Source organism: Oculina patagonica, chromosome 13 (genome assembly GCF_052425735.1).
Source record: "Oculina patagonica isolate OP01 chromosome 13, crgOcupat, whole genome shotgun sequence".
Taxonomy (NCBI): Eukaryota; Metazoa; Cnidaria; class Anthozoa; order Scleractinia; family Oculinidae; genus Oculina; species Oculina patagonica.
Genome location: NC_135770.1, coordinates 20,784,912 through 20,805,754, shown reverse-complemented (window position 1 = coordinate 20,805,754; position 20,843 = coordinate 20,784,912). Strand labels below are relative to the sequence as shown.

General features: G+C 38.8%; 2 protein-coding genes across 2 annotated transcripts in view; both read left to right on the top strand.

Annotated features, from left to right (window-relative positions):
- The window catches only part of LOC144634244 (uncharacterized), a 132,154-nt gene that overhangs the window by 100,282 nt on the left and 11,029 nt on the right, over nucleotides 1–20,843 (top strand). The gene's annotated exons all lie outside the window — the stretch shown is intronic.
- On the top strand, nucleotides 824–20,423 carry LOC144637015 (uncharacterized). The gene is made up of 16 exons (XM_078496192.1): nucleotides 824–1,269; nucleotides 2,611–2,711; nucleotides 4,149–4,229; nucleotides 4,898–5,606; nucleotides 5,660–6,402; nucleotides 7,776–7,954; nucleotides 9,492–9,841; nucleotides 12,396–12,493; nucleotides 13,390–13,470; nucleotides 14,594–14,698; nucleotides 15,498–15,584; nucleotides 16,927–17,031; nucleotides 17,487–17,573; nucleotides 17,959–18,045; nucleotides 18,792–19,094; nucleotides 19,716–20,423. Exons 1-16 carry the CDS (start codon nucleotides 954–956, stop codon nucleotides 19,896–19,898), a joined length of 3,615 nt encoding a protein of 1,204 aa, XP_078352318.1. The 5' UTR covers nucleotides 824–953; the 3' UTR covers nucleotides 19,899–20,423.

The following is a 20,843-nucleotide window of genomic DNA, read 5'->3' as shown; positions in this document are numbered from 1 at the left end:
ATGACTGGTCATATTTTTTTGCCTTCATAGTCATGATTGCTAAGACTTGAGAATTATCCGCCGTACAATTCATCATTCTCTCGTTGTTTTCAGGATATGTGCTCGCTGAACTGTACAATTAATCTCCCGTCTCTCGAAGTGACATCAGAACAATTAAGCTTTCAAGGAAAATACGTTTAACAAGATCATTTGCGGTTTCTGTTAAACATGTTTTCATGCTCTGTTACCTGGTAACACGATCAAAGGAATAATAGTTGTCTTAAGGTTCATTAAACAAGTCACCAAAATAAAACATTGAAGTTGAATTTTGTGTCGTACAATTTCCTTTTTTCTCTCTTTCTAGAGAATAATCATCCGTAACTTGATGTAGCATAAGCTATTTGGTTCTAGGCTTCATACAAAAGTTAAAACAATAGTCAAATCAATTAGATCCAACGGCATATATGTGAACATGGGCACTAGTCTTATACGTCACGGTTGGTAAGTTCTTGAAGAGTTAGCCAAATGTTTGGTACGTTTTCGTGTTTTGCAATCTTCGTCTCAAATTTTGGCAAATTCTTTACCATGCTTGTTCCTCCTTGATTTAATATAACATGCTTTTCTGTTTTCTTACGTAAGTAAGTTATTATTTAACGTTTTACATATAAGTAAAGGTAATTTTGTACATCGTAAAACCATTTTTGTGTCGTGACTTTTACGAAGTTGACAATTTTCCCTCTGGCTATGTTTGTAGCACGAATACGTCAAACAAAACTATTCAAGCAAACCGCATGACCTTTCTAAGTCAAAGAAAAAGCCTTATTCCAACTGAGGCTGTGTATTCTACAGATGTAATGTACCAGTTTAAACTGACATTTCACACTTCTAGTCTGGTTAAACGGTATACAATCTCGTTAAGGAAATTGAATTGGCAAAACCGCACAATTTCATCAAGAACTTGAACTGGCCTTAAAATGCTGGCATCTGGAAGAAGAGTGCATCCTGCAGATTATGAGAAACCCCTTCAGCCCGAAGCAACGGGGAGAAGGGAAGCTTACCAAGTCGGTGGAGAAGAAGAAGATGGTGTCGACGCGACAGATAAGGCAGAAGAAGTCGAAGTTGTCAGCAAAAGCAGCGACGTTCTTTCCAAACGTTTCTTGTTAGCATTTATGGCCTTCGTGTGGTTCGTGTCAATGACGACATTTGTGTTGACTGTCTTGTCGATTTCTGGAAAGATTGGTAGCAGGTGTAGCTGCTCCGATGCGATGGGAGGGAATGAACAGGACCGAGGTAGGCTTAAGTGGCTTGATATTGCACGGAAAGTTTAATTATTGTGTTTATAGTTTACTAAACCATCTAGTACATCGTCAATTGGATAGTAGCAGTAAACGGGAGTACTTAGCTCTCTCTACCTATTTCTTCCTCGTGCAACAAAGATCTACTTTCAAGTAATCTTGTAGATGTATTTATTATAAAGTGTTTAAAAGAAAAAGAAAAGAGTTCATGTTCGAGAGAAAACTGTTGACATGATATAAAACTGGCGTGATTAATGCAACGCGCCATGAGTGTTCAAAAACTCAAAAGACAATTATCATAATACAGACCTCACGAAATTAATCTTTAAAATTTTCCAGTTTACTTTTGATTATATTTTAAAGATCTGCGTTTAGCCTTTAATCCATTTGACTGAAATTCCTACCCGTGTGTGAAAATAAAGTAGCAAGTTACTTTTCAGACGATTGCCAGTATTGAACTACAAGAAACAAATTTTGAAAGACACTTACCGACTCATGCATCCATGCTCCAGTTATGGTACGATGGACATAATTCTTTGTTCTTGGGCATCAGTCATTCGGTCGGATATGCGCAAAACAAAGGGCATTTTATAAATTTTATTCTTTCAATTTCAATACATAGAATGGCATGATATGAAGACGAATTCTTTATTTGCCCTCAAATTTGTAAAGTAGCTTTATCGTAACTAATATCTCCGAGCATTTCCCACCCCGACCTTGACAGTACAACAGGCAAAGACCAGGCCACAACTCGCGGACATAAAATAAATATTCGATTAGCGGACATCGTTAATGTATTCTTTCAGATTCTTTGACGATTCTTTCGAAAGACATGTATGGCGATCAGTGTATGTGTTTAAGGATAATTAACATTATAAACAAAGCTATAAGTTACTAAAAAAAAATTGTTCTTCTGCGTCGGCGGGTAAGAGAAACCAACACGTTTCGAGTTTCGTTGGAAGGGATGGCACTCGAAACGTCAGCTTTTCCAAATTTACTATAGGATCCAGATTCCCACACAAAGTTTTAAGTTTACCCCTCAAGTGTTCAGTGATTCCGTTTAACCATAAGATGTATCAAATGACTACCATCTGCAAAGACACAAGCAAGATAAACTAACACAATAAAGTTTTAAAATCATCTCTCAATTCGCACTGCACATACTCCCAACACATTGTGTCTTAATCTGAATTTCAAATACTACTTTTGCTTAATATACCACAAAGTCAGAAAAAATCCTTCAGCATTCATTGCTTCACATTTTTTTCTTGCGGATATTTGATAAATAAGTACGAATTAACCCCTTCTCAGTTGCACTTTTTATTTTTACTTTAAGTGTCAGACCCTTCAGCATCTGAAGCACAGTCTTCCAATCCACAAATTTATGGAAACGCTGAGCAGTTGCAAGAGAACGTGACAAGATTACAAGAGGCTTTGGTGAGAGCAAATGCAGTCGTGTTATCAGCGTGACAAGCATTTGTTATCTATTTAGTTTTTCTTTTTTTTCACAATACCAAACTTTGCATTGTCAAGCATGCAAGCCAAAAAACCACAATAGGCAATGACAACTAAACGATGCGTTCATATACCAATAGTTAGCACACAACTCGACATCCGTACAAAACGCCACGCCCAAACTAAACTGAACGTCCACACATAACTACACGTACACACAAAACTCAAGACCACACAAAATTTCACGTCCACACAAATCTCAACATGCACAGAAAACTCGACGCTCAAACTAAACTAAATGTCCACACAAAAACCTTTACCGTCACCACCAATGTCCACTCAAAACTTGGCATCCACTCAAAACCGTACGGCCACACAAAAGCTAAACGTCCACGCAAAATCGAGTGCCCACACAAAACTCTACATCCACACAAAACTCTTGACAAAACTACTTTCCACACAACATGGAACGCTAAAGCAAATCTCAATTTCTACACAAACCTCGACGTCCACAGAAAACTCGAAGTACGCCCAAAACTTGCCGTCCATACAACAGCTCAACGTCACGGAAAACTCGACGTCCACACAACACTTTCACATCACTCAAAAACAACGTCCATATAAAAATCGAACCTTCACGCAAAACGCAAACATCACACAAACGTCTAAGTTTACACAGAGCTCCAGCTGCACAGAAAAAGTTAAATGATCTTTGACACAAAACTCGACGTCCAAATAATAATCTACCTCCATAGTTAAAAAAAACTTTTAAAGTTAACTTTTTTGACGTCGTTAGTTGCTTGTGGACGCCGAGTTTCGTGTGGAAGTTGACCTTTGTATGGAAGATGATTTTTCTACGAAAGTTGAGATTCTTGTGACGTAGTATTTTGTGTTAGCTTTCATTTTTGTGTAGATGTTTCATTGCAAAAACAGCATGTACTTTTAGTTTTGGGTGCCATTGCGTGTAGATTTTTTTGTACAAAAGTGGAAACGTTTTGTGTACCTTTTTCATAAACTGCGTATGCTTTGTACAATTTAAGCTTTAGGCAAAAAAAGGGCAAGCTAAAAAAAAACTTTTATAAAAAAAAAAATTTTTTCTTATTTTTTTTTTTTTTTTTTTTTTTATTTATTATTTTTTTTTTTTATTTTTTTTTTTTTTTTTTTTTATTTTTTTATTTTTATTTTTTTTTTTTTTTTTTAATATTATTAAAAAAAATAATTTTTATTATTTTATAAAAATTTTTAAAATTAATTTAATTTGAGAAAAACCACCGGAGCCTTCCAATAAAGCGTTATTATTATTATTAATATTATTATTATTATTATTATTATTATTATTATTATTATTATTTATGCAACTGTTTCGGGCTCAGTTGATTTCATCTAATGCAGTCATTTTTCTAACTTATTGGTTTATAGGAGTCCAAAACTAATGAACTCGAAGACGTTTGGGAAGCACTCAAAATTCTTGACTTTAAATACCGTAATTTAACTAGAATGGTAAGTCCAAGGTTTTGTAAAATACACATTAACTTTACTGTAAACCTAGAAAAAAATGAGTTTAATTATCTGCAAAGGTAGGCAAGGAACAGTGCCGTTATGAACAAAGGGCTTAATGGCCTTTTCAGTAATAGCTATGTGTATGTAGTGTGTTATTGATAAGACAGTACTATGACAAAAGCAAATGGGTACCTGATCATTGGCCCTGAGCAACCTGCACCAGACGCAGCCCTCGCCAAACTTTCAGCCAATACATTGCCATTTACCGGCTTGGAAAGCGTAGAAAGACCCATTTAGGTACCAATTACTATTTCTTCGGGTCATGAGTATCATGCTTTATCCCATACGTAATTTCGTACACAATTATCTGAATGAACCAGACAAGGACAGAACACATATGCATGTTATGATTTCATGACGCTGCACCAATTCAACATTTCGTAGCAACTATTGAACATTTCGTTGCTTTCATCTTTCTGTTTAGGGTGTTTCTTAGGGCTTAACGTAAAACATTGGAAGGCTTTGAAAATTTTGTAACTGCCAGCCCTGTCTTTTCCTTTTAAAACAGGATTAAGCTATAAAACAGTAAACGTATCGTCACTGTAGCGACAACGAAAAAGATTTAAAAAATCTAAGGTTACCCAAGATGCTTTCTCTTTAAACAATAGGTAATAGGTCCACAAGCATATAATTTCTCTCAAGGTCCGCCCAGCGCAGTAGGCCTGCAAGGTCTGCCAGGCTCTAATGGCACTCGAGGTCTGCCAGGTCCGATTGGCCCTCAAGGTCTGCCAGGTCCAATTGGCCCTCAAGGTCTTCCAGGCTACAATGGCACTCAAGGTTCACCTGGCCCACAAGGCCCACAAGGTCTACCAGGCTCTAATGGTACTCAAGATCCGCCAGGTTCAATTGGCCCTGAAGGTCTGCCAGGTTATAATGGCACACAAGGTACCCCCGGTCTAGTAGGCTCGCAAGGTCTGCCAGGCTATAATGGCACTCAAGGTCTGCCAGGTCCAACTGGCCCGAAAGGTCTGCCAGGCTATAATGGCACTCAAGGTCCGCCAGGTTCAATTGGCCCGCAAGGTCTGCAAGGTCCAATTGGCCCGCAAGGTCTGCCAGGAGCAATTGGCCCGCAAGGTCTGCCAGGCAATAATGGCACTCAAGGATTGCCAGGTCCAATTGGCCCACAAGGTCTGCCAGGCAATAATGGCACTCAAGGTCCGCCAGGTCCAATTGGCCTGCAAGGTCTACCAGGCAATAATGGCCCACAAGGTCTGCCAGGTCCACTTGGCCCGCAAGGTCTGTCAGGTTATAATGGCACTCAAGGCCCTCCAGGCCCAGTTGGCCCGCAAGGTCTGCCAGGCTATAATGGCACTCAAGGTCTTCCAGTGCAAATGGCCCACTAGGTCTGCCAGGCTATAATGGCACTCAAGGTCGGCCAGGTCCACTTGGCCCGCAAGGTCTGCCAGGCTATAATGGCACTCAAGGTCTTCCAGGTGCAAATGGCCCACTAGGTCTGCCAGGCTATAATGGCACTCAAGGTCTTCCAGGTGCAATTGGCCCGCAAGGTCTGCCAGGCTATAATGGCACTCAAGGTCTTCCAGGTGCAAATGGCCCACTAGGTCTGCCAGGCTATAATGGCACTCAAGGTCGGCCAGGTCCAATTGGCCCGCAAGGTCTGCCAGGCTATAATGGCACTCAAGGTCTTCCAGGTGCAAATGGCCCACTAGGTCTGCCAGGCTATAATGGCACTCAAGGTCTTCCAGGTGCAATTGGCCCGCAAGGTCTGCCAGGCTATAATGGCACTCAAGGTCTTCCAGGTGCAAATGGCTCACAAGGACTGCCAGGCTATAATGGCACTCGAGGACTACCAGGCCCAATAGGCCTGCAAGGACTGCCTGGCTACAATGGCTCTCAGGGTCCGCCCGGGCCAGTAGGCCCTCAAGGTCCACCAGGCTATAATGGCACTCAAGGTCCACCCGGCCCAGTAGGTCCCCAAGGTCTGCCAGGCTACAATGGCACTCAAGGACTGCCAGGTCCAATTGGCCCGCCAGGTTCACAAGGATCCCCAGGTCAGGGAACAGGAAACTTCAGCCAGTGTGCGTACAATAACAAAAGAATAGACGGCACACCCGCTGTAGATGCCCATCTAACTGTGGACGTCGAGGAAGACAGCGTATGTTGAAATCATTATACCTTTCCTGTTTTTAGTTAAGAAATGGTATACATTATTTTGTAAAAGAAACACCCAAAATGAAATAATTATTTTCGAGGCTTTTAAGTGCGTTATGAGGGAAAATCGAGAGGGCAGTGGGAATTTAGCCTACATCTCCTTTTCTTTCCTTCAAGCTAATACAAACTGCTGTTGGCATCATTGCTTGACGTGCACCAAAATAATATTATAATTTAACCTTGTTTTCTTTTTGTTTCTAATCAAAATCGGGTAAAAAATCGGGGATAAAATTACAGAGAAGTACTTCCAAAGGGAAAACGTAAATTGGCTCGAGAAACAAAAAAAAAAAAACAGTCGATCCTCTCCATACGGACACCTCGCTAATATGGACACCTCTCTATTACGGACAATCTCCGATGTCCCGATATAATTCTTCCATAGCGTAATGCCCAGGCGCTTTTTTACTTTTGGCACCTCAGGGGTGGGCATTTATTCGAGACAGGGCGCTCATTTGGAACAGAGAGCTTATTTATTTAAAAAAAAAAAAAAAAAAAAAAAAAAAACAGCCAAATGTTCAAAACTTTTATAAATATTACTGGTAACATAACTAACAAAAACAGAAGTTGTAATAGTAACTAATTGTCGAAATTTACTTTTAAAAAAAATGACCATTTTAGCAGTAGATATATACGTGTACGGTACGGTGAATGTTCATAAGTTCATCTATTCGACGTCGATGACTTTAGTAGGGACAGTTGCTCCATAATAGGGGCGCATTAGAATAGGGGCGTTGTTTGACAAAAAAACAAAACTCGAAGGGGGGGGGGGGGGGGGCGCTTATTCGGAAGGGGGGCGCTTGTTGGAAGGAGGGCGTTAAATCGAATCATTACGGTATTTCCTTTAGAAAAAACCTCTTTAATACGGACCCTCTCTAATGCAGACAACGGACACTAAATCTCGGCCCAAGGGAGCAAATTCATATGATCTTAAGCTTTTTATTACGGACACCCTGGTGCTGAATACAATGACTTCCTGTTTGTGGTTAATAAAAGGACAACACTTAATTCACCTTAGACGTTACATGTAGTATTGCCTTGTAGATAATTTCGTTTGAAAACGGTGATTCGAATGCAGTACATGTTGCCTTGATGTACAATGTAGTACTTTACTGATAGGCACTGTGCCTCAATGCTGCATATTAAACAATAAGTGCAGTGGCCTCATTTTAGTTACTAGACACTTCAAGCTGTCAGTGGAGTCATATAAGTGACGTCATACTGGGGCACCTCTCTAATACGGACACTTTGCTTTGTCCCTTTGGTGTCCGTATTAGAGATATTCAATTGCATTAAATTCTTAAAAACTTTTTTTTCTAGGATAAAAGGATTATGGCAGCAACTTGCTCTACAGATGATGCTCAACAGTATCTTCTCTCTAGTTACATTGCTTCAGGAGGCACGCGTGTTTATATGTGCGAGTGTAAAGGAAGTGTATCAGATGCTACAGCCACGTCATTGGCTTGCATAATCCACTACTGGGAATGCCCACTTATTACGTAACATCAAGCTTCACAACAATAGATGGAATCTTAATTCTGTAATAACATGCCACAAATATAAGGAGTGTAAAGTAAATCTATAATTGCTACTACCTGTAAATAAGGAACTCTTTTTTTCATGACATTTCTCTTCCTTTTCATTTTCTGCATTGAAATTATTAGCTGTTATTTTCTTTTTCTTTCTTCATAAAAAAAGATGTAAGACTGGCCTGCCCAGTAAGCCACTGCTACCTGAGGGCCAGTTCACTAGATATTGTAAATACGACAAAGACAAACATAGTGTGGGTGTAAGTGTGTGTGTGTCTATGGAAGCTAACTTGTTTCCATCTTGCAAAATACATTGTACCTGGCGGTACAGTCAGATGACAAGCTGGTATAGTTTGAAAACAGAAGGAACTGAAGATTGTGTTGTATCCGATTTACTAGTTTCAGCTGAGTACTTTGTTATGCCAAACAGTTATGCGCATGTGAGTGTTATGTCAATAAAATACGAGTGAATTATTATTATAATTATTTTTTTTTGTCTTGTACAGTGCTAAATACTTCCTCTTTATTTCTGCTCTGATTTACGGTTAGCCATAGTTACCTTTATTAAAATGTATATGGCTCGCAAGCAGCTAGTTTCTCGACTTGGTAATTAAAAAGGCGAACACTAACCGGCCCGGGCTTAAAACATAATTGCAACCCGTCACCAAAACGTTAATAAGATCAACTTTAAATATAATGCTAAAGGTGTTGTCGCCCCATCTTGTTTCACGCGACTAAACAAGACTGGACATGTTAGAACGGCTAAAGCAACTTTAATTCTTCAAACATGGCCGCTAATTTACTTGGGATTGTATTCATACAAAAAAAGCGTTTAATTCTTTTCAGTAAGTGCCACTAGTGAGTGTCGATCTTGATAAATTCTACTTGGAAAGCTTTTAGTTTTTTTTAAAACAAGAATAGCAGAACCACAATCAGAGATGTCACATCCGAACGTCGCGACGAGTGCACTGGGACAATATATCCCAGCTAAAAACAGTAGACTCATTTATTAACTGTGAAGTTAATAAATTAATTAACTGGTCTTAAAAAGCTGCTATCTCCATGTTACTTTCAAACGTGAGATTGAACTTTAATTTATTGGCTTGTCAGCAGGCCTATAGTCGAACTATCTGTTCGTTAAAGAGATATCCTGCGCTGATTTGAGCTCTAGTCCGCACATGACTGCCAAATTCTGTTTGCGTCATCATAGTGCAGTTTGTAAGTGCCTCGAGGACATGGAGGCTTGTTTACATGCTTTTGAACAATTGCAAGTTATTTAGACTCATCGGATGCCTCAAGGGTCGCTCTTGTTTGTATTATATATTTAATAACTCATTAAAATTGCTGAACACGTACCTTTATTGTCATAACGGGCAGCAAAGTTATTAATTAAATTCGAAATCACTTCAGCAAGTCAACGCGCACGGAAACTAAAAAAGAAAGCCTTTTGGATCGTTTTTTTTTTCCTTCGCCTTTAACGAAACATTAAGAAAACAACGAACTTCTGAATGGCCTCTTTGAAAGCGCGAGGGCCTTCTCATGGCCCTATTCTCGTCGTAAATCCTGTCTTCCAAAACTGGTGTCAAGATGACGGCAAAAAGAACAAAGGAGCTCTTGTTTCATCTCAAGTTTACGAAAACTTCGGAGCAAAACGGGATTCGGATAACTGGAGTTTATCTGATGAGCAGGCAAACGCAAGCAGTGTGAACTTAAAGTCCGCTGAAGTACTCAGTACAAGCCGACTGGTGGTGTTTCTGCTGATTCTCGTGTGCCTCGTGTCGATATCAGCACTTGTGTTAACAGTCATGATGTTGTTTGGGAAAATCGGCGATCAATGTGGTTGCTCAGAAACGCAAGGTATGACACGGCTGGTCTATAAGGCAAATATTTGTTGTACGATAGTTTTTGTTCATGCAGTTTCAGAAAGCCCCACTCGCTATACTATCTTAAAGTACGTTTTCGTGTTTAAACATTAAACAACTTTTTTCAGGTATATATGGAAAGAACTTAAGTGTCAATTTCACGTATCGTAAACGAGGCTTTGTTATAACAGGCGAGCATACAGATATATAAAGATGTGCAATGCTTCTTCTTCTTAGGGTAATTGAAAACTAAAGCTTTCATAACATGACGGCGAGCACTAATTTGATCTACTTCGGATACAAGAACTCTTTTTTTATCTCTCGTTAATACTAAAAGACTGGCCTCGAAATATACTTTCTAGCTTAGGATGCAAATAAATACAATATTGGTCATAATGAAAACTAAGAACTTTATGGTTATATGTTTCAAACGCAACTATACGTATGTGTAATAATTGGCTGCTATATCACATCTATAAAAATCTCCCCAAAGCTTTCGAAACACGGGAACAGAAACATACAGACGAAAAATGCAAAAAAATTTCTGAATTGTTTCATAGAAGTAAAGCGTTAATGAGCTGCTCCCAACCAACGCTAGTGAAACAAATTAAATCTTTTGAACTTTTCCGCACTATTTTTGGAAATTACTTTCTTATTACTTTTTTTTTTCGTTTTTTTTGTTGTTTTCTAAATTGCATGTCATGCATGGCCACCCTTGTAATATTGCATGTATTAAGATCATGCGATCAACGCACACAAAATATCAGCAAAAATTGCTTGTCTTATGTTATTGCGAGGATATTGGCTAGTCCATTGGAAACTTAAGGCAATATATATTTAAAAAGGAAAGTGACATGGGCAATAATTCTGCCCACAAGACAGTGGCTTTCCGGATTAAAAAATCTGCGATTGTCAATCATCCGGTTGCGCCCTTACGGCTAATTTGTCGGCGCCAATTAAGATTAGTAAACTTTAGTGCTTTCCGCTCAAACTTAAAAAGAACATTGATCTATCATTGTGTTATGCGATCAAAAGCGCCAAGGCGTTTCGTGATTTCTTTTTGTAGGATGTTTTCATTATTTTATGCTGCAGTCTATCGTTTGACTAATGTTCTGAAAGCTGATGAAGTTTGCCAAAAATTCGAACGAATTGGTACGAATTTCTGTTTTAAAAACAAAATACCTTGTCACGGTTTAGCGGCTATTTTGTTTGATTTGCAAACTGAACACAATTGAGGAATACGGTGTTTGTATGGAAATCCTATGTCAAATATTTTCTCCATTATTTGATCCTTATACAAACACTGTATTTAATCCTGAAATTAATTTTTGGCGTATTTGTTTGGTCGTCAAACGATAGCAAACTCTTTTTAGAGATTTCCTCTCATTGCATTTGTTCGAGGTTTGTGAATAATCACTGAGCCTGAGGCGAATAATTGTTTTAGTATAATTTTCAGAGGTGAATATCAAAAACTGCAAAATAACAAGCGAAAACACGAAAGCAACAAACAGAAGTGCTCGCTTGCATACGTGTAAACCAGTTTAATTCATCGATTGAAATCATAATTTACACTCAAGTTTTAGCAATAAAACGGAACAAAACAGACACTACGAAAAAGATAGATATCCGGTACCTTTGTTTAATCGTTGGTGACTTCTGAGCAATTGTGGGAATCCTCTCGAAATTACTAGCTCCAGTGAGAAGAGAAATAATGTTTTGACTGAGTCGATCTGACTGAGTACATGGCCGTTGCGATCTCCAAAACCACCATGTTTACGATCAATTCTAATGCCTTGAAAACCATCTCTTGAAAACATTTTCGGTCCAAAAGCATTGGTAGTAAATTTGCAAAATTCTCAAAGTTTCAAATATCCAGGATTTGGAGTGATTTCTTTTAAATGAGAGAAATTTTCATTCAGCAAATGCCGCCATGTTCACTGGCCTGGATGGCAAACGTGGCATGGCTTAGTAGCCAAACCTTCAGATGCAATATTCACCGCCTAGCGCGGTGAATATTGCGACATAGTCCGAGCTTCTCGACCAATCAGAATTGAATTCACCTCTGGAAATTATACTAAGCACCAATATAATCTTAATAAATTAGGTTGTGTTTTATATTGGAAGCGAGTATTTTAGCCGCGACCGGTTTCAATAGATCACTAATTATCCAACTGCTTTCAGTTTAAACGGTTGATAACAAACTGGTATCAGTCATTTTTCGGTTTGTTGGGTTGTAACAATTGAACACATGCTTGAGTTTTTCGTTCTTTTGGAAAGGCCTGTACGGTTTTCGGTTCTCGTCATTTGGTTGAATTTAGAGATAAATATTGATCAATCGAAAATAGTTCGAAAAGTTTTCTTTTTAGAAACTTCAACCAAATCTGCATTTTATTCAACTGGAGTGTGATGCCGGTTTTAAAACGTTTAACAAACTAACCACCCGAAACAGAGCATTTGCAATGGCAATGGCAGTATACTCTTTACTGCACATGCTTCATTTATCCTACTGTAGGTGCTTTTCTGTAACTAAATTGTTTTTTTTTTGTAAGCTTCTACTGCAGCCCAGACCTCCACAACTGAAAACAGTGCAATGTTGGCAAGGATGAAATCTCTGGAGGACAATATGACAAGTCTTCAGGAACAACTGGTAAGGAAGTAAGTTGGGAGTATATATGCAGAACGGTCTGCAGAACGGGTGATCTCACTGTTTCAAGTAACCTCGCAATATTGTTTTTAATAAACAATATCAAATCAAGAGGTAAAAAAAGGGACGTCGAGTAGAACGTAAGGTGATTGTTATATGAAAATGTCCTAGAATGAAATGTGACTCAGTAGTGCGGTATCTTAACCCTATTCAGACCGGGGGGGGGGGGGGGCTTTTGAGGCCCGCGCTGACTTCGAACTTTAATAACTTTTTTAAGATTTAACCAAACGCTGCCAAACTTTCTGAATTTTTCTAAAATTTATCTGGCAACAATTTGTTAGGGTTGGATGATGTGTCAGGAACTTGACATCACCATGGCAACGGCATTTTGACAGGCATGTTTTCCCAAATTTGTAATTTTGTGTGTTTCTGTTAATAAAAATCAACTTAAATGGAATTATTTTTACATTTTTAAGGGTTTAAAGCACATTTTTATTTATTTTGTGTACTGTGCAGTGATTTTGGGTGGTTTTCTGGGATTTTGGAAAAAATTGAAATCCAAGATGGTGGATCCAAGATGGCGGCTGTTTTGACATGATGAAATTGTCACGTGATGTGACGTCTCCATCCCACGTGACGTATACCAAAAGAAAGAGTTTCGGACATACAATATATGCTATAAGTTTCATGGTGATTGCTTAAATATTCTGGAAGTTACATAGGGGGGCTTCCCCCCCCCCCTCCCCCGGTCTGAGAAGGTCCAAAAAAGCCCGGTCTGAATAGGGTTAATGCATTCAGTTTCCTGTTATTCATATTCACTTGTTTGGATTCTTCTCACATGTTTGCCAAAATGCATTTGTATGTTAGAAGTAATGCAGGTTGTTAAAATTGATTTTCAGATGGTGAAATCAAGTCAACTTGAAGGGGTTGTACAATCCATGAAACTGCTGGAGACAAAAAACAAAAATTTGACGAAAACGGTAAGTAAAAAAAAAAAAAAATACCACTACAATGGCCTTATGGTTAGCGCGCTGATGAGGATGAGCGGTCCGGGTTCGAGCCCTTGCCAGGCTCATTGTGCTGTGTTCTTGGGCAAGACACTTTACTCTCACAGTGTCTCTCTCCACCCAGGTGTATGAATGGGTACCCGCCAATCAATGCTAAGGGTAACCTTGCAGTAAACTAGCCTGCTATCCAAAGGGGAGTAGAAATACTCCTATTCACTTCATGCTACAGAAACCGGGAAAAGATCCGACCTGATGGGCTACCAGGCTCGACGCAAACTTTACCTTTACCTTTACAATGTTAGCCAGCGTGAAGCCGTCTCCAGGTACCTTCACATCAGACGTTTTTTTTTTTAATTTTACGGTGTGAAGGAAATAGGAGACCTGCTGCAGGAAGACTACTACAATGTTAGCATGATCTTCAGTACATCGCCACTAGCAAGGAAGCAGTGCTCGAGCTAGTTTATTCTATTTTAACAATTCGCTTTTCGCTCGCGAATTCTGAGGTGATATATGTCCCCTTAACTTCACCCTCACAGAAATCAGGATCGAATTATCTAATGGTTCTAGCTAATTGTCTTCAAATAATGATGCCAATTTTTTTTTTTTACATTTAGGTTTTATTGTATCGCACGCTTTTAGCTAGTAAAAACCATCGCGCAGTGAATTATCAATTGAAACTTGCAGCTGTGCCCATTCGATATTTTTGAGCTTGAGTTTTCAGTGTCGCGGCCTTCTTTTACTCTTCTTTTGAATTCTTGAATTCATGAAACCAAATATTTCTTAATCATCTTCCAAAATTTTTGAGGAAGGCGAAAACGTCACCATTTTGTATACGAATTCAAGCCACTTCACACAAATGGCTTATAGGGTACAATAAGTCAGCCAGCAAAGGGTTATGTACCAAATGACTAATGGCACTTCACCGTCGTTGCAACCCACACGGGTGGGTGCCACTGACCTTGGCGGATTCGGATTAGTCTTTAATATATGGCTAAGCAAGTGACGATGTCGTAACGAAGTCAGGTATAAATGTACAATGAAGTTGTTACTGCCTGATGCCATCAAAATTATTTTCCCATTTTTTATTAATTTTAAGTTACAACAGGTTGGCATAACCGTAGCTGGGTTTCATTTACTAGCAAGCCAAACGGAGAAAAAAGTTGATACGTTAGGAAACACAACTAACGGTGCTCTAGCTAAGGTAAGTGTTATACTCGGGCTCTGCTTCGCTGTCCCTCAAGGTGCGAATGTAATGATAACATGCTATTAATTTTCCTTGAGAAAACTATACATAGTCTAATTGTTATATGAAAGAACAATCGAGGTCCAACTTGATATTTTATTCTGTAAGGTGTTACTGTCATTAGACTCTTAGATCCGTCAATACTAAGGGCGCGTTTTTTACCTTAATTCTGGAAGTAAGGTAAGGAATAATTCGGATGCCTGCATTTAAAAAAAACGTCTATGATAACATTGCGTAACAAATGTGGCGGCCGACGAAGAGGCCGGTACATAAAAGGGGGGAAAGGGAGGAAGAAAGTCTAGGGACTGTAATGGATGCGCCGAATGTTCTGGCAGTTCTATTCACAAAGGAGGGAAGAGACATCCCTCGAATCACGGGCTATCCCGTCCTCCATCTTGGATTTTCATTCGCAACATTCTGTTCATTCTTCCCCTGGGAGCAGAATGGGTGGAATGGCGTTCTGTCCATTCCGGAATAGGAATGCGGCATAGAAAAACGCGCGCATTCCACATTCTGTCCATTCTCATTCCATAATTGTGAATGAAAAAACAAGCGCCCTTAAGGCTGGTTCTCATATGATCGCCCCGATCGTCTTTGTCGCTTCTGTCGTTTGCAAAGTCTGAGGTGATTGGAGCAAGCAAACTTTTTGAAGCGACAGAGACGATCGGGACGATCATATGAGAACCAGGCTTTAGCAAGAAAGTAACACTTTACTAAGTTGCTAGTCGTTGACCATATATGCATATGTATTTTATAGCTTAATGAAACAGCTGCAAGGGGTCTTGAACAAGATACCAAACTGAACAGTTTTTTGAAGGATGTCAACACAACACTTTTCTTCAAGGTGTGTACTAACTGTTACGCTACCATCCACTACAAAATTGTCAGAATTAAATAAGGTGCTCGATATGCGTCGTTTTTATATTTATTCTCATGCAGCCCGAAAAGGTATAGGCGTTCGTGCAGAACACATTACATGATACCGACATCCGTTATTTATATCCCTTAACCCTATTCAGACCGGGGGGGGGGGGCTTTTGAGGCCCGCGCTGACTTTGATCTTTTATAACTTTTTTAACATTTAACCAAACGCTGCCAAACTTTCTGAGTTTTCCTAAAATTTATCTGGCAACAATTTGGTAGGGTTGGATGATGTGTCAGGAACATGACATCACCATGGCAACGGTATTTTGACAGGCATGTTTTCCCAAATTTGTAATTTCGCGTGTTTCTGTTTATAAAAATCAACTTAAATGGAATTATTGTTACATTTTACGGGTTTAAAGCACATTTTTATTTATTTTGAGTACTTTGCAGTGATTTTTGGAGGTTTTCTGGCATTTTGGAAAAATTTTAAAATCCAAGATGGCGGATCCAAGATGGCGGCTGTTTTGACATCATGATGTAATTGTCACGTGATGTGACGTCACCGTCCCACGTGACGTATACCAAACGAAAGAGTTTCGGACATACAATACATCCTATAAGTTTCATGGTGATTGCTTAAATATTCTGGAAGTTACATGGGTGAGGGGCGGGGGGGGGGGGGGGGGGGGCGGTCTGAGAAGGTCCAAAAAAGCAAGCCCGATCTGAATAGGGTTAAAAGAGAGGATAAATATCCCTGCGCCTTCAGTTCACGTGGGGGTTACCCTTTCCCGGAATAGATTCGGACATCCCTCTCATCGGCGGACACAGTTATTAATATAGATATAATTATACGTTTGCAAGCTGAACACTGTATACCTTATTGTTACTTATTTTCGCGGGCACTTAATTTCGCGAAAATGGAACAGGAATATTTCGCGAGTCTTAATTTTCGCGATTTGGCCAAAAATACGTAATTAGCATAAAAAATACAATAGAAATCGGTTAGAATTAATTTTCGCGGGTCTTTAATTTCGCGATTTTTTAAAAATCGCGAAAATCGCGAAAATTAAGTACCGCGAAAATAAGTAACAATAAGGTACGCACAAAACTTCTCTAAAACGCCTAACGGGCATGTTAAACAAAGATTAATTAAGTAAACGTTGTGCCTCAACAAGTGACTAGACTTCATGTCTGTGTAAACGCGATGTTAGGAAGCTCTGTTAGGGCATTTACATCCGAACCTACCGCTTTCGTCACAGATAATTTTTCTTGTTTTAAGTTCATAGTTAATCATGCGTTTCATTTGAATTCTTCCTCAGGTAAACCAGCTTAGTTTGTCCATAAATTCAGCTTATACGTTGGCAAACCAAACACAGAGTGCCTTCAATTCATTTAAAAACAACACAGACAATTCTTTCATATCGGTAAGTACGTATTACAAAATCGGTGACCAGATTTATACTAAAACAAAGGATCTTGAATTTTCCATTTTATCTTTAGTGTCCTGATTTCTGTCTAAAACCTCAATTATTAAACTATTTTTCTCTGATTAGAAGTTTGAAACTCTTATAAGACAGACTCCATGAGATCAATGCGTGGATCTAAAACTAAAACAATGATAGCTCTTCAAACAGAATTTGTCCTTATTTTTCTTAATCAATGGGAGCATTTTTAATTACTTGTTGTCAATTTTCACAAGCTGTTAGCTATTTGGTTTTACTCGATTTTTCATAAGGATCTTGCCCCTAAAAACTAGTGTTTGGAAGAAGAAATTGAGGTTACTTTGGTAATTTGTATTGCATGCAGCTTTATATTTTGTTCACAATAATTGTGGACCTTAAAGACGTTTTATCTTTGCTATGGTTCTCTTCCACCACAGATTTTAAGTGGTCTGACAAGCTTAGAGGAAAGTGTAAACTTGACAAAAGACGAGCTATCTTTGATTACTTCAAATACGAAAGACGAAGTAAGTAATAAAATGCATTGTCCTTACTTTGGAAAGACCGCAATATTGTACCATGGGGGAGCAGATTCTTTCCCAAGAATTGGCTTGAACTCTTGTTGAAATTAAAACGATCTCAACCTGATGATTACCCCATCGAAAAGACAGTTACATCTACGGAAAAAGTGCATGCGTTTAAAGTTCGCCGGGACGTATAAAGCAAGAGAAAGAACTAACAATAAAATTAAAGGGAACGATTGAAAGTTACTAAAGAAGAGTGGTATGAAGGTTACAATGCGTTTAAAAAGCTTAACTTGGTAGAATTTTAAAACTGAGATGATTGTCATTCAGATACACAGCTACTCCAAAAAATAAAATGTTGTACCTTTTGTTATATTCTCTCAAACAGCTTAAAAACGCAACGGAGAGACTCGATCAAGAAGACATCACTCTGAGGGCAGTCTTAGAGGAAATAAACAGAACACTTTCCATAAAGGTATTACCAAGTTCGAGTAAAACACAAACGGCTGACTTATCGAGTGCTGCCAGCAGACCCGTTCAATGATTTAATTGATCACTAAGAGCAGGAGCACATGAAATAACAAGACGTTTCCCCTACATATTTTTGAAAGACAAGACATGTGCAATCGATTCTTGACAAAAGCTTGTTGAAAACCTATTGATTATTTTACAACGAGAAATTAGTTCTCACTCATTATTGGGTCTGGTTATGGTTCATGTTATCCATTTTATATAATGACTTCAATAACACCTGCTTTTTTTCCCGAATTTTAAAGTTCTCGTTGTTGAAACAAACCAACAAACAAACCAACAAACAATGGAAATGGTAACATAAATAATGATTTAATAGACGGATTCGGCTAACGTGTTTACATCCTTGTGGCCCCCCATTTAAATAGTGTGATGATTCATTTGGGTGGTTACAATTGTTCTGTTCGTCTATACACTGATGCACCCAGTTGCTTGTTACAAATTGCACGATTGTGAATCCCAAATAAAACATCACATGGTCTGAATTAAGTGCCAACAAAGAATCGATTCTGCCATCTTTAATCGGGGTATTGGATCAGTATCATACTCCTAGATACGAGGTAGAATAGCTGAAAAAAAGCCTTGAGTTGTGCTTGTTGTACAATGTTATGCAAACCATGATAGCACCGTTATTCCAAATTTCCAAATTCAACTGTTATTCATTTCAAATCTCGACCACCTCTCTTGCAGGTAGAGAACGTGAGTAAGCTTCAGGGCCCTATCGGTCCTCACGGTTTCAACGGCTCTCGAGGAGCGATTGGTCCAGCTGGGCCTCGAGGATTCAACGGAACACAGGGACCTCAGGGTGCCATAGGCCCTCATGGGTTTAACGGCTCACAGGGTGCTCAAGGTCCAGCCGGACCACAAGGACCCCAAGGAGCAGGAGACTTTTCTTTATGTGAACACAAAACAAGTACAGAGACGGGCAGCCAAAATCCAGTTACAAGCAACAGTCGTGCAGCTCCAATTAAGGTCACCCTTGGTGAACCGAGTGTAAGTTAACTCAACGTTTTTAACCCCAAAAACTACCAGTTACGAATGGTGATACACTATCGCTTTACTCTTCGTTCTTCAAGTTGCAAGTACCTTGAGCAGTATAAAAAGCAGCACCACACGAAAGAATTGCTTTCATTTAGATGGTGGCACACTCCTTAAAGTTGAATGCGTTTCATTAGCTTGCAATTGCTTCAAACTTAGTTGTGCTTTATGATCAATTCCTTCTGCAAATGTAAACTTCTTATCGCTGGTTCAATAAAATCGTACTGTTTTCACTAATGAATTCCATGTACATAATGACACAATAAGAGATATATAATTAAATTCTGACTCCCCTCCGAGTACTGTTTGCATTATATTGGAAACTGAGCACGCACAAGACAAAAATCAGTCAGATTTTATTTCCTCGCCTTCATTTATCAGGTAGGTGGTTGCTGGTCCTGTGGTTTTAACCTACGGCGGGGTTCCACACTACTTCACTTTTCATTCGTGTGTCAACTCCATCGACTTTGTGAATTTATTAAAAAAGCGAACAAAACCAAATGTATTATCATAGTGGCCATCCTAAATAAAATTGTATTTTCAAGTCAAGTTACATAATTTTTTCTTTAATTACAGGGTAAAAGGATAGTTGGTGCCACATGCTCAGCAGACTTCGCTCAACAGTATCTTCTCACAACAGCCATAAACCCATCCACTAGTCAACTGTTTTACTACTGTAAATGTTATGGACATTATGGCACTGGGACAACAAGTGTACAATGCACCTTGAATTACTGGGAATGTCCGCTGACCAGTTAAAAATTTTACTTACGGTCTGGTGCATTGAGTGCGTGGATGTACTCATTGAGACTTTTACATGGGCTACATTGCCTATTGAAAAACTCATTCCAGGAATCTTCCCGTCATTGGTCTTCAAGATGGCGCATAAAGAAGAGGAGTCAGTAGAGAGTACTGCAAAATATCATAACATGGGTTTAAGATAGATTACAGGCTAACTTTCATAACAAAACGTTTCAATGATCATGTTTTAATGGTCAGGAAACCATTGCTTGGTTTGTAGCAAATATTTCACGATCTTTAATAATCAAAGCGAAATACCGTTCCCGTGTGATGGCTCAAGAGGTCACTTTTCGTACAAAATCACACAAGTTTGTCGGAAATTTTCGAATCACAACGATTTTCTTTTACAATTTTGAAAAACTATCTTCTGTCGCGTTTCTTAGCTTCATGATTTTCATGATCCAAAGTCTCGTCGACCACAGCTCTGCCCTCTACCAATGGGCGCGCGAAAAATTCCCTTAATTATCGGAAACGAAATAAAAATGCTTTTACGTGTACACATCTTTGATATTCAAGGATATACCGTTAATTTCATTACGTCGTTTTGATAATGTACCATAATTAAGTGTAAGTCGAATTGTACTATATAACTCGATTATATAATAATGTAACACCATTCTAACAAATTTAAATAAACATAAATATGACGCAATTGTTGTGGTCAATTTGAGCTCGTTTATAACTGTCGTATACGTTTAAAAAAGAAAAACGACTCGCAATGAAAATTAAAATTGTAAAACATCCACATATATTAGAACTGTCACAGCTACAAGGTCACAGCCAGAACCTCACGCAAATCTGTTGTGGCTCGTTTTAGTTTGCTAATAACTAAAAAATAACAAAAAAGAACTGTTCCTTTTCAAGGAGACCTTTATTAAAATCTTACAAATTCAAGGTACAAAA

Coding starts and splice junctions, on each gene's coding strand:
- LOC144637015 (XM_078496192.1), top strand. CDS start 954: ATGCTGGCATCTGGAAGAAGAGTGCATCCTGCAGATTATGAGAAACCC. Junction 14,699..15,497: donor CTAACGGTGCTCTAGCTAAG/GTAAGTGTTATA, acceptor TGTATTTTATAG/CTTAATGAAACAGCTGCAAG. Junction 17,574..17,958: donor CTTCAAATACGAAAGACGAA/GTAAGTAATAAA, acceptor TCTCTCAAACAG/CTTAAAAACGCAACGGAGAG.